This window comes from Pterocles gutturalis, unplaced genomic scaffold, assembly GCF_000699245.1.
Source record: "Pterocles gutturalis isolate BGI_N339 unplaced genomic scaffold, ASM69924v1 scaffold11285, whole genome shotgun sequence".
NCBI lineage: Eukaryota > Metazoa > Chordata > Aves > Pterocliformes > Pteroclidae > Pterocles > Pterocles gutturalis.
Window position 1 is genome coordinate 641 of NW_010143457.1, and position 14,001 is coordinate 14,641.

The window sequence follows — 14,001 nt, forward strand, 5'->3', positions numbered from 1 at the left end:
AATCTGAATCTCACAAGTCTCTAATGAAGGCTTGCTTTTACAAATAGAGTCTAAAAGACCTGCACATACTAAACATCACAGAGATTATCGAATTTTCTTCAGCAAATGGAAGGGCTTGGCCAGTGCTGCATTTCAGGAAGGCTATAGACTTAACCAGGGGTTCTAGCATAGCAAAGTCAATATAAAATCAAATAATTTGTTCACTTAAAGTGATAGACAAGCAGCTAGAACTCAGTTTAAGAGCAAATGGAAAGAGCATGATGTGTCCTACCGGATGTGCGATTCTGGTAAGAATGATCGACTGTTATGGAGAGCTGCATCACAGGTTTCATTTGCACTCGGATCCGTACTCCCGTTGAGCTCAAGATTTTGACAAAAAATGTAGAGGGCCTGAAGATGGTGATGCCATCTAAAGAGGAAAAGAAGAAAAACAAAGATGGATGCACCTGCAAATATTTATGAAGCTGAAAAAAGAGGAACTTCCATTTACCAGTGCAGCCAGTGTAACACTGGAATTCCCAGGGAGTCCCAGACCGGGTATCCACCTAAGTTAAATGACCTAACATTGAGCAGGATCATCTTTTCAGCGAAAGGAGCAGTAACCCCCCTCTGTAGATACAGAGAATGGACATTTACCTTTGCTTACCGGCAGCTTCACAATGAAATTGTTCATATAGATATTTCCACAGGAACATATTTTTATAGTCTGCAGGCAAAAAGAAAAATCCCACAGTAGTGAATATCTGTGACATGAGACAGACAACAGCAGCCTGACAAGCTGCATTAAGCATTAGTGTCTTCAAAACATGATCCCCTCTGGGGTCAGTGTAACTCAGTGTCTGGATGTCACACAGCAATGTAGAGCAGATCTCTAGGCCAAAACAAAAAATGGAAAACCGTCCCCATAAGTAACAGCTTTGACTGAGTGCTCTCACATACCTCAGAGCTTAGTTATCTTTTTGAGAACTGCATGTGAGATGTTACATGGAGGTTGGGATCCATCTCATTGGCAATGTAACACACCCAAAATGAGGGCTGTCTGACCCAAACTCCCTCAGCAGGCAATGGAGGGAGATGGGCCTCTCCCAAAGAACTCCTCACACCTGAGACGGCCTGATTTGTCCTCTGAAGATCCCTGTCTTCCTTCATTGACTACAGAAGGAGGTTGGGATGTTGGATCTCCTAACAAAGTCAGGACTGCACCAGTCAAACACCATCTGGACAGAATGAATCCGTATAACTTTAGGAGTGCTTAAATACCAGCCCTAACCCGGTGTCCCTTGAGTTCAGTTTGAATCATGGCATAATCTTCACTAGGAGAAGCCTCTGGCGTTCATTTGGAAAATTCTGCTACTTCACTCATTGCATTAGGAAAAACCTCAGGACTCAGAACTGTTGTAAAAAGAAGGGGATCTTTTGGTGGAGATCTTGTAGGAATCTTTCAAAAGAACCAAGTGAAAAAGCTTGAAGTCATGAAAAGGAGAGGGAAAGTCGACAAGGATAATTTTTAGCCATCTACCTCTAAAGAAAATGGAGAAGCCAGAATCCTAAAGAACTGGAAAGGAAATAACTCCCATAGAACAAAACCACTAAACACAGGCACCACATCATCTGCTGGTATTAGTCTTGCAGTCTCAGGACTGCAACAGACCAAAATGAGTGTTAGACAAATCCCATCTTTAACCTAAATAAAAGTGACATACTCTGCCTCACTGAGTAAAGCAAGTGACTTACAGTTCTTCCTAGTGTGACTAAGACATTCTTTAAGCAAGTCATTGTCTTTGATGTCCCACACTGGATGATCTCTCCAATCACCACAAATGTGTCATCAGTATTCTGAAAAGGGATGTGCAGACATTGTTAGCATGTTACAGGAAGAGAGCCAGAAGAGAAAAAAAGGTGTCTCTGAAAGGCTAAAATGGAATAATGAAAGAACTGAGGCATTTAATCCCTAACTGCAAATTACTTCATTTCACTGCCAAAATCAATAATGTTCACTGCCTTTCCTCTGCACTCTGCTTCCTTGCTGTCAACCTGCGTGGATCGCACATTTGCAGTCACTCATGTGGAATTCAATCTTTTTGCAGGAATTTTTGCTCATCCGCTTCCTTTTGACAGTCAGACATGAAGAAATCTTCAGGAGAAATGCTTAAAACTACACTAACACTTCCAATAAGAAAATTAATTCATTTAAAAAAGAGAGACGTACAACTATGTTGAAGCTGTGAAACTTGGATGCTAAGCATCAAGCTTAGCAATCCATTGCAAATGGGAAAATTTATGGGGTTTAAGACTGAGCATGTGTTGAAGTGCTTTGCTGGATTGGTGCCATTTAATTAAATTAAGTCATATAAAGCTCCAGCACAGCTTAATCCCTCATGCTGCTCAGGAGATTTAGGAGTGAAATGGGAGAATGTTCATACCTTAGCTAAGACATAATGGCAGTTGCCGTGAAAATTGAATCTCTTATTATCGAACGTTGTTATATGGAATCCTCCATCTATATGGCAACTTCCAGAACAGGGCAGAGAGATGCAGCTCCAGTGGCCTCCTTTGCAAGTGCTGTACAAACCCAAAAATGAGCAGTTAGAATAAACATCGCTTTAAAGCAGCAAGGGTGAGATAACATCTGTATCTGAATCTGCACAGACAACACTCTCTTTGGCTTTTTAGCTTGTTATTCATCTGCTTATTAAATCCCTGTGGGGGGAAGACTTTCTATCGGGCCCTTCAAGGGTGAAGGTTGAATGTCTCTCAGTGAGAGAGTTAACTGCACTGGACTGCGACTCCTTCAGAGGGACACTGAGCTGGTCAAACAAGAAATGTTTTTCTGGACCTAAATTGTTTACTTGACTTTTTAAGAAAGAAGGAACCTCTTCAAGTAGGATCTTCCAACATTTTATCCTACTGATGCAACCGTTCAGCAAGCTGCTGATGCAACATTTCAGCAACTAATTGTGGAGGACCTGAGATAATGAGCAGTTACCATTCTTGGAGCTGTGCACACAAGGGGACGACAGCCTGGTCACATCAGCTCAGGCTTTGTGAAGAGTCAGTGAGGATGTGGTTAGATGGGAACCACCACCCAGAGCCCATCAAGCTCAGTTCCTCAAAATTGCAGGTTTTGAGGAATACATGACCCAAAGGGATTTGCAGAACATCTGGCCTACCCCACCATGCACCACAGCGTATTTCATTCCTTCCCACAGCGAAGGTTAGGCCTATAGTCAAGAAATGATGCTGCGTCACAGGAGCTCAAATAACACACATGACTGCTCATTCACTAGGTGGATATCAGAGTAAAAGGTCTGGAGTCATGAAAAAGAGAAGGAAAGGTGACAAGGATCATTTTTAGCCATCTACCTCTAAAGAAAATGGAGAAGCCAGAATCCAAAAGAACTGGAAAGGAAATAAAACTGTTCTGAGAATAATATACCTGCGGTGTTATCACCTGTCACTAGTGCAGGGTTCAAGCCACAGGGTTTTTTAAATCAAATCATTCTCAAGGATCAGGACTTTTGAGATCCAGGCATTGAAACAGCCTTTTGTAGATCTCGAGGTGGTTAGAAATGTAACTCCTTAACGTGGTAGGGCTCCTTGCCTCACTTCAGTGGCCAATGCCTCTGAACTAACCACCAAAGAGTCTCATTTTTCTGCATGCTGAAATCTTGGGCTCAGTTTTTGCTGGCGGTTCCAAGTGACAGCAGTAACTATATGAGTCTGAGGACTACCTCTGAGTTGTCCTGTACTGCTGAAATTCAGACCCAGGTTTTGCACTATTATTTAAGACAAATGCTAGGAATAGGGGGGGGAAAAGGAGAAAAGAAGAGAACACAACTCATCAGTGCTCTGAAATAAATGCCTCTGCCTTGTTAGTGCAGTCAAGTTCACAACAGTACCAGTTTTGGCAGGGAGTGGAGTAAGTCCCTCCAGATGTGTAGACTTTGCCTTGAAACATGCAGGGGCAGCTGTCTCGGGGGATGCATTTTTTGCCACCGAGGTCATCAAAGATAGTTCCTGTTCAGACACATTGGCTAGTTAATATTCCTTTGGTGAGGCTGTGAAACACCATCAAAGAAGATTAGAGTAAGGAAAAGCTCTGGAGTATTCAGCATTTCTCTAAAGGAATGTTATATGCTTTAAGGAAACACCACACCACACCCTTTTGGGTGTTAATGGATGCTCAAATGAAAGCAACGCAAAACACAAAGAATAACCCTGCACGTTACTGGAATCTGTCACCGTGGACAGGATTACCCAGCAGCAGATTGCAAGGACGTGAGCCATTCTCCATCCTTTTCTAATAGTGAATCTAACAGAAATCAGACTCTCATTTTAGCCTCTACTTCATGTGCAAACTTACACATGCACATACCTGGCAATGCATTTATATCACATGTGGCTTAAGCTACAGCAAGATCTAGCCTCATTGACAGGGAGGCACCTCACCAGACATCTTCACCTGCATTCTTACTGTCTAGAGAATACCTCTCCTCTTTCCATGTCTGTATTATTTTTTTTTGTCTAGTCCTTAGAAATCTGTCTCTCCTTTCCTCCAGTGTCAGGATCTTGAATCTTTAGAGATCTGGTTCTTCCAAGAAGAAAGTTATTAAATTATGCTATAAGAAACAGTTCATTCATTGGTTTTAGTGTAAAATGTTAAAGAAAAAAAAAATTTCCACTAACTGAAAGGGAACAACCTTGTCCCTTGATGTGTGCGACCCATTGGAAGCAGTGGGCTGCCTTACCGGGAGGACAGAAACAGCCATCCGTACACGGGGCTTTACAAATCTTGCTCCTTTCTGGGTCAGCACATGTGTCAGCACAGGAGTTTCCACATTCCATGTACTCCATGTTATTTGGACATTCCTGATCTACCAGACCAAATGAAAATTACTTATGTTAATGATTTATTTATAAGAGTTCTCAAATCATTGCATCACTACGCAACTCCTTCTTCCTCCTTGCCCCCATATCTTGTTTGCAAAACTTTCTATCCAGGTATGTCATGTTTGTTTAACTTCTAAAAGAATTTTTACAGTCACTTTTACTTTATCTTTGGAGAAAACAGTACTTCTGGGAAATATGAGTTCTTTTACATCATTTTACTAGCTCAAGGTTGGCTGAAGTCATGATACAAGCAAAGGACACTGGAATCATTTGTGGAGTCATAATAGTTTATCTTTGCCTGAAGCATCAGCCATTCTGGCATTAATTTTCTATCCTGTTCCACACCAGCAGCTTGAGAAAACTACCTGTAGCCTTCCCCCCAGATTTACAGTGATTTCCTGCTCAGTAGCTGCGACTATTGAGTATGAAAGCACAGGACAGGCTACGGACAAACACACTGGACTTCTCAGTGACTTCTTCTGACTAGATACCAATATTTAAAACAAGGCTATTTATGAGTTAACCGTGCACGGTAAAATACAATAAAAGAAGTAGAGAAAACTTTGCCATGAGGAGGAGGGGGATAATATTAAGATGTAGATCTAATTTAACGAGCAAAATCAAGTTAAATTTGTGGAAGATTTTCCATTAACAATGTTGCTATCAAAGGACTTCTACAGATTTATTCACAGGAGTTAACAGAGCTCCTAGGTTTGCTCTGCTCAGATAAGAATACATGCAGACGTGTTTAACCTGAAAGAAATCTCCAGTGCTGTAAGTACTTAGAATCATAGAATCATTAAGGTTGGAAAAGACCTCAAGGATCATCAAGTCCAACCCAACACCACCTAACCCACTAACCCATGTCTCGAAGCACCACATCTACATGTTTCTTGAACACCTCCAGGGATGGTGACTCAACCACCTCCCTGGGTAGCCTGTTCCAATGTCCAATGTCTGACCACTATTTCAGTGAAGAAATTTTTCCCAATATCCAGCCTAAATACTTACAGCAAAGCTCTTTAGTTCTCCATCCCCCAGGGTCTCCCTTCCTGAGGACACAGTCTCGAGAGTACTGGTTTAGAGTGCTGCATATGCAGCTAGGAACCAAATCCGAGTGAGAAGAATCAACAGCACAGTGGCACATATCCGCAGCACAGGTCTCTACATAGGCATCAAAGTCAACCACTTTGTGGCAGTTTCCAAAATGGGACATAAGTTTCTTGCATTTTTTTTTCTGTAAAAAAGGAAAAGAAAAGCAAGACTTGACATTTTACCAACTTTCAGGTTCATGGGTGTGCATACCAATTTTTGATGACACAATTCCAGGGTCACAGGATAGATAATTTAGGTTGGAAGGGACCTCAGGAGATTATCCAGTCTGACTTTCTGTCACGAGGCCCTTTTTCTTGGACTGGAAACTATCACTCAGTTGTGCATTTTCCCACTATCTCCTTCTTTAACACTATAATAGGATATTCTTTCAGCTATAAGATCAACCTTTTGCTCAGATTCATGGGTAGACTCCTAAAATATTCAATTCAGTGCACACTCTGTAATTAACACTTGTTTCAACACAGTCTCTCCAGGGCTGTAGATCAGGAGGTTCTATACTTCTTGGCCACACATACTTACATATTTACTGCATCTGTCATCGTCCCTCCTAGGATGTCTTCCAGTGTGATCATCTGGACTCACATCAGCACACTTTTCTGATGGATCCTCTACTTTGTGGAAGTTCCCAAACTGCCTTGGATGCATTTTATACCCTGCAAAATCCCCAGACGCATCTGAATAACTCTCTGCAATTCTTTCAATCAGTTAATGGGCTATAAGGATGCACTTAATCTTTGGGCTCTGAGGCAGTATGCTCTTCACCGAAAGCCCAGAATTAACCACAGCATCCATATTGTAGAGGATGACAGCCTGATAGAACTTCTGAGCTAGAGCCAGGAATCTGGCACGGTTGTATCAAGGACTGCGGTCAGTCCGGGCATGTACAATCACACCAAACTCTTGACCTTTCTATTGCACCTCGTCACCTCCAAAGACTTCTGTTCAGTATGGGTGTATTTAATCTTACAGGGTTTTGTATTTGCATGCGTAACAGTCATACATTTTAGCTTACCTTCTACTATGGCAATGTAAAGTACAGCCTTAGGTGCATATGTTTGTAATCATCTGGAAATCTATTACTTTTGACAGGCTAAAGAAGACGGGAGCAGGAGCAGGAGCAAGACAAGCACACAACACACGTATGTAACCATTACACTAGCTAGAGGGGTGCATCCTCCCAAAGCATTACCAGAAACTTGATCCTGGGTGTGAGAAATCTTTCTGACAAAGTTTGAAATGTGCAGATTTTTATGGAGAATATGCATAAATTGCCATTCTATGAGGTTTTGGACTTTTTTTTTTTTTTAAAAAAAAGCTTTACTAGACAGATTTCTGGCCAGGTCTCTTCTCCTGTACTGGATCAGTCCCTTAACTAAGCACAGGCCTAAGAGAATAACTCCCACAAAAGCATTGTTTTCAGGTGCTTTACCACTAACTTTTCTGGAAACAGAAGCGCTTGTAAAGCCCTGAGCTCTTGGAGCCTGATTTACCAAGGACCTCAACTGACATTAAAGAGTATAAAGTTTCAAGAAGAGCTTCTCAATGCAGAAATGGGATTTTTCTTCCTGGTAATTTTTTTCCTCAAGAGAAAAGAGTCTGAAAGTGAAAAGAAATTTTGGACCTTGACATGCAGTGGATCTTATCGTGGGCAGGCAGACTGGCTGGGGGCCACCGAGGGAGAAGGATGTGTTCAGAGCAGAGAGGAGGGATGTGGGAGGCCACCTGGTCCCTGGGTGTGGGAATTTGTTATCTGTGCAACCAGATGCATAAAGGAAGAGCCTGTTTTTTTCTGAGAAGCAGTGCTTCCCAGTAGCAAACTGTTTCTTCAGAAAAATTTGAGCCAGGTTTAGTTTTTACCTATTGTGTTTGAGAAGGGTAGAAACATGACTGAGATGCATCCAAAAAGCTTAATATGAAACATGAAAACGAACCCCAAATCTATCACTACAAGTGGTACTTCTAATCAAATCTCAAGATTCTTTCTGAATGGGTGAGATAGATGACAATATTTTTTCTGGTGATTTAAGAAGACTAGATACTACACAAAGGGATGTTATAACTTCAGCTTCAGTCCTGCAGCTAATATCCCAGGCTGCAAGTTTTTTTCCACTCATACAACCTGCTGCAGGGTTGTAGCCTCAGCTGTTTGCTGTGTTGGCCTCTCTCCAGTTGAGTGCAATATCTGAAGGTGTCAGTGGATGGCATCACGGGTTCTGCAAAGACGCTCAGTGAAATCTCTCTGGCTTTGCAATGACACTTTCATTTCATTACAGAGGCAAAAATAATCACACCATGCAATTAATTTGAGTTAAAGAGGTTTGCGACTCTTGCAAGTTTGCAAACAGCAGAGAAACCCAAATCATCCCAGAACCTCTTGAAATACTTCTCCTGTAAATGAAACGTTTGTGTATTTCAGAGTGTCAGGAGACCTGAAAGCCTGCTTAGAGGAAACACGTCACATATTAACAGTTCTATGTGGAATATGCTGTATTCATGGCCTACCGTCCAAAATCAAATCATTCTTCTCCTTGCCATCATAGTTCCCACACAGACCACATACTTTCCCTTTATATGTTTCTTCCAGGTCCAGCTACAAAACAAAAGGAAAGAGCAAACCCAGAGTTTAAAGGCTTTTTGCCACATCAGCAGCACATGTCACAAAGCGGTTCACGATAGAAAAGCACAGCAGCAGAAACGCTCATTTATCAGTTTGTAGCTGCCTCCTTTTCTGTTACAAACCTGCCATAAAACATACCTGCAGACAGGCTGAATTTAAATGGTGAGATAATCCTCTAGCAATTGTCATTCCTACCTACTAAAGAGCTAACTGCAGCATGCTGAATACTGGACTAATCCTTGGACCAGTGTCTCCCAGCATAGAGTCACTGGTGTATAGACACGTGGTACCTCTTGCAAGGTAGACAGCCCCACTCCGGGCAGGTCAGATAGCTGTGCTCTGACACTGGATGCTGTAAGGTGGCAGGTTCTGGTCAGCTTTTAGACATATCTCATGCTTTTTCTAGTCCATAGGCTAAACTGAAAACTTCATTGCATTTCTAGGGGTGGGTCTTCCCAGTGTAAGTTGTTCTGCCTATATCTGAGGGCAATGAAGAGCCAGGTTAGCACGTTATTGCCTTGCTAGATAAAGCTATTGCACCCCATCACTCCTACATGCTTGGAGGGTAGTACTGACATCACCCAGGTCCACCAAAAATAGGTGGTGCTTTTTCTTCAAAATTGTGTCCACTCTACAGGTGGTGCCTGTACCTTCAGGTATTAATTAGTACAGAGGAAGGGGGGAAGCAAATACTTCATTAATCAGAATTAGAATATAATTTGATTGCTTCCTGATTTTTTCCCCTCTCTATTCACCTTCTACTCTGTCTCACTGAACTGCAAAAGATGCCATACGACCTTCATTTCTTTAATCTCAGTCCTGACCATGGAGGATAAGTGTTCACACCCAGAAGTGTAAACACATTGTTGCAGAAGAGGATATTTTGGGGTGGATGTGTAGAGGGGAACTCCCGCATAGCAAGGCTTTGGAATGAGAGAGGCCAAGGCCACACAGATTGGTTTCCCACACAAGATGTGCATTGAGACAGAGGGTAACAAGCAAGTCAGAGCTGGAGGGACCAGCTGTGCTGCTGCCAGCGCCCCATGGAGGAAGATAACCACAGAGCTGCTATCTCCAGGGTTGACAGTGGCACCTTTAGTCACATAAAATTAACTGGGAACACCTGGGGGTTGTGACTCCATGCCCCATGAAACTATTACCCAGTTTGGTACATCCCTATCAGCTTATGGAGACAGCGATACCTCCTCCCCACAACCTCTTGTATCAACACAGCGCCTGCCTCCAGCTCTGCTTTTCGTCATTGAGGAGGTTCACCAAGAGAAAAATAACTAACTGGCTCTTCATACTAGGAGAGTGTCAGCCCAGTTCCACTTGAGTGTCAGGCCCAGCTTGGAAGTGACTTGGAAGTAGGCACACGTGTCCTCAATCAGGATGCTCTTCAAGCTGAAGGGCAGGGGGATCCTGGAAATCAGAGGGAACAAAACAGATTGCATTGAAAAAAGACTGATTAAATCCTCTCCGAGACAGAGGGGAAAGAAAAAAAAAAGGGGGGAAAAAAAAAAAAACTAGAGTCAAAAGGAGCTAAATAAGCTGTGGGGACATTCTTTTCAAGGTCAGCTGTCATCCACACAATGCATTACATTTAGGTATGATCACCTCGTCCTCTGTGACCTTTTGCCAACCTTAATGCACAACACAATGTATTTGGGTCACGAGTGTGTCAACAGTACATTAGCCACTCTCCTGACACCAATGCAGCTCTGCTTGTGTATGTATCCTGAGGACCTAGCCCAAGAGGTTATAAGGAGCAAGTTCACAACACTGGGAAAATGGCCCTCCACATGAGGATACCGCAAGTTCTCATCATCCTTCCAGGCTTTCCTTGACATTTGGGAGTCACAGAGGTGTGAAAAGAGATCTGTTCTGTTACTTAAGTACTGACATGACTCAGACCCAGATTACTTTTTCATCTCACCAAGACTATTACTGTTCATTTTCACAAAGCCTGAAAAACTTAGAAAATCAGAAAATGTCTAAAAGATAGGAGATTTCTTGCCCCTTTGATTTAAAGATATATCTGGGCTTTGCTACTATAATTACAGCTCAGTGATGCTATCCTATATTTGGTTGTTTCTAGAAGGCTGTCAAGAGAAGACAGCCCATATGCTTGCAATTTTCTCTCCAAGAAGATACTGAGGGCTTTTCCCAGAGTCAAAGCTTGCCTTGGTCCTTCATAGCTATATGCTGAGAGCCCATCACTGCACATCTCATGAGGACTGCGCTTAAAATTGTGCCCAAATTTCAGCTACTGTTGTGTATGACTTTTGACTTATGAAGTGTTTTTACCCTTCTGTTTGCAGTTTGCTTTCTGGTTCATTTCAGATGGGAATTAAAGGTGTGTATTTTGACTTCTGAAACTTCTATCTTGTAAGAAGATCCCAAGGCAAGCTGTGATCTGTAAAGCAGTGGAATCTTCTAGACTTATCTCTCTGGAAACAGAAAGCTTTTTATAAAAGGACCATCTGTTCTTGAACAGCAACATAGAACAAAGAAAAAAAAATACAGTTTCTGCAAACTCAAAACCTTCTACAAATTTATATAAGTTTCCATGCTTCTTGCCTCCTCCACCACTACGGGGTGGACTCTTTGCAATTCAAAGTGCCATGAACACATACACAGCCATTAGCACCTCTGCAGAACAGGACCATTTTCTACACAGACCACCTGTTGCTACTACATAGCAATAGAATTTCTGCACAATAAAAACCACAGTATGGTCTTTACTCACTTGTTCCCGTTCACCGTGATGCCTGTCTCCTTCACCTCCAGGATCACTCCATCGATGGTGGCGGTGAAGTAGATCAGGAAGCTGTTGGTGGCACTGCGCCTGATCTGGATGTTGAAGTCCTGGTAGCTGTCATTGCAGTGTGAAGCAAAGACGTATGTGCAGGTTCCAGGAAAAGTGAACTTAACATGGTCAAATGTATGGAAGTGGAAGTTGCCCCAGGTGGCACATTCACTCCTACTGACAGTAGAGACCTGGACTAAAGAAAAAGTCATAGGAGTGGAGCTTAGAAATCCACCCCACATGAGGTGCTTTGCTTTTTTTTTTTTTTTTTTGTTGTTGAAAAACATTAAAGGAGAGGTTTTCAAAGACAAAACATGTTAACCTGTGGAAGATACTAGCCTGTGGGAAGGAGTTTCATCTCACTGAACTTTTGAAGTCCATGCCAGAGATGCCTCCAATGTGAGCAAGATGAGCCCACGCCCCTTTGGAGTTAATGGTGAGAAGCAGAAGAGGTTCAGCTTCCCTACCTTATGTATCTACCTAGGAAGGAGATGCCCAAAGACTGCATGTTTCTCTCCATTGTCTGTAGAGGTTGCTGAGGGGTGCCAATGTAGATGGCACCACTCAGCATTTACACTGTCGGTATCTCAAATGAAGTGAGGGGAATCCCATCCTGGTTGCCTAAATCTCATTTCCACTTCTGAAAACCTGCTTCTTAACACAGGTAAGACTTTGGTCCAAAGTCCTGAACTGCCTCCTTTCCAGGTGACACTACAGATGGCATGACTCTGCAGCAACACGGCAACCACTGACCAGCAGCTGAGGTTGCCACCAGCTTCAGCAGCTGGCTCGTTTCAGCAGCTGCTTGTGTTTTATCTCAACCAAAACTCATGTCTTGGACCTCTGAGTTAGACCTCTCTCAAAGGTATTGATACATACTTTAAGTGCATGTAAGAAATCACCTCAGAAAGTAGTTTTCATACCACTGAGCTGCACAAAACCAACATGAATCACCTTGAATTAAATAAGATATGCTTGCTACAAAATGCTTTGCAGCATTTCTTTAAGGCCCATCTGGAAGAATCTCAAATAAAAATGGGAAAATTCCTTTGTGTTGCTTATGTATGTTGTTGTTATGTATGTTTACTCAGTGAACTCTAAAATATTATTTAATATTCCTACCTGAGAACCAGCAGAGGAACACTGAAAAATTCAGATCTCAGTGTTAGAAATGTGCCAAGAAGCCCTTAGAGAAACAGCTTTTTAAAGGGACTGTAATCTGCCATAGATGTTTGCAGCACTCAAGTGGAGAAGGGTAATTCAGCACTTTTCTACACAATAGTGAGGGGAAAGGAGAAAGTTTGGTTATTCTTGTGAGTGGAGTTGCTGGAATTACTATGACAGCAATAACTGCCACATCAATTGTTTGTGTACTAAGCAACTGGGAAAAGCGTAAGACATTCAAAACCAAACCAGGAGGCAACAGTGCAGCAGACCACAAAAAATGTGATTACTCTTAATGCAGTATTTCATACCGGCCAACCAAGCCTAGCAGGCACTGTGGTAACATACTTCTATAAAGATTATATGTGAAAAGTGTTGAAAAAGGTGTCACCAACGTTTTTATGATGCAAACTGCATCCACAGAGTCTCCTCTTTAAGATTAGTCACTTAGGACACCAAACAGTTGATAAACTACCTAGTAGTGAAAGAAAAAAAGTAAAATACTTTAATGGGTGACATTAAGGCTGAAAATGTACAATGTCAAACAGTATCTGGCATGCCTACAGCTCTTACATGAATATGTTACACATTCTCATTTGACAACTCTATTTGTCACCTATGGAGAGCAGTATGTGAGCAAATAATCTGAGAATTAGATTTTTTTCTTACCTATCTGAACTGGTTCTTTGCCCTTGCAACAACTCCAAATTAGGCAGAAGATCCAAAATGACCTCCCCTTTTTTATTTCCATCTTGCCATGAAGCGGTAAGTTGAAAATCTTTCCAGGGAAGTGTTTTTTTCTTGGCTTATAGGCAGATTTTTATAGTCCAGGAATTTGGCGTGAGAACAAAACATTGATGGCAGAGTCCCTGAAAGGTGGAGCTTCATTCAATTTTCTTTCAGTGGTTCATGTTTAGCACCCAGCAACCTCCTGCTTCTCACACAACACAGGTACCCAGTTATGTCTTGCTCTATGCGGAGACAAAGAGCTGTCCTTTTCTTATTTCCTTTCTTTAATATAGGTCTCCCCACCCCTAGAGCGTTGGTTTTTCTTTGGCAACAATAGTTTGTTGGGTTGGGTTTTTTTTGTTTTTTTTTGTTTTTTTTTGTTTTTTTTGTCAGAACATCTGATTAGTAACATGCAATCATTGCACTCTTTCAGAGTCTTTCCCTGTCTTGCACATCAGGACAGTCCCTCAGCGCAAGAAAAAGTGTTTGTTGCCTCTGCTAGCTTGATAGCAACTTCTAAACGTTAAAGAAAAAAAAATATTGTAAGGTCAAGCATAATATATGGCTTATTTAGAGCAAAAGCTTTTGACAGGAGGGCAACGTCCTTTAAGAATTGTAACCAAAATATCTTACAAAAAAAAGGCCAGAGATTTACTGCTTCAACAGACCAGGAATG

General features: G+C 41.9%; 1 protein-coding gene across 1 annotated transcript in view; it reads right to left on the reverse strand.

Moving 5' to 3' along the window:
- Positions 1 to 271: 271 nt before the first annotated feature.
- The window catches only part of LOC104469986 (mucin-5AC-like), a gene marked incomplete at its 3' end in the record, with an annotated part of 20,274 nt that continues 6,544 nt past the window's right edge, over positions 272 to 14,001 (reverse strand). Inside the window, exons 2-8 of the mRNA XM_010084746.1 lie at positions 11,373 to 11,628; positions 9,931 to 10,045; positions 8,509 to 8,596; positions 6,526 to 6,659; positions 1,735 to 1,836; positions 637 to 706; positions 272 to 409 (exon numbers count right to left, since the gene is read on the reverse strand). Of these exons, the coding sequence (XP_010083048.1) occupies positions 272 to 409; positions 637 to 706; positions 1,735 to 1,836; positions 6,526 to 6,659; positions 8,509 to 8,596; positions 9,931 to 10,045; positions 11,373 to 11,628 (903 nt within the window). The remainder of the gene's footprint in view (positions 410 to 636; positions 707 to 1,734; positions 1,837 to 6,525; positions 6,660 to 8,508; positions 8,597 to 9,930; positions 10,046 to 11,372; positions 11,629 to 14,001) is intronic.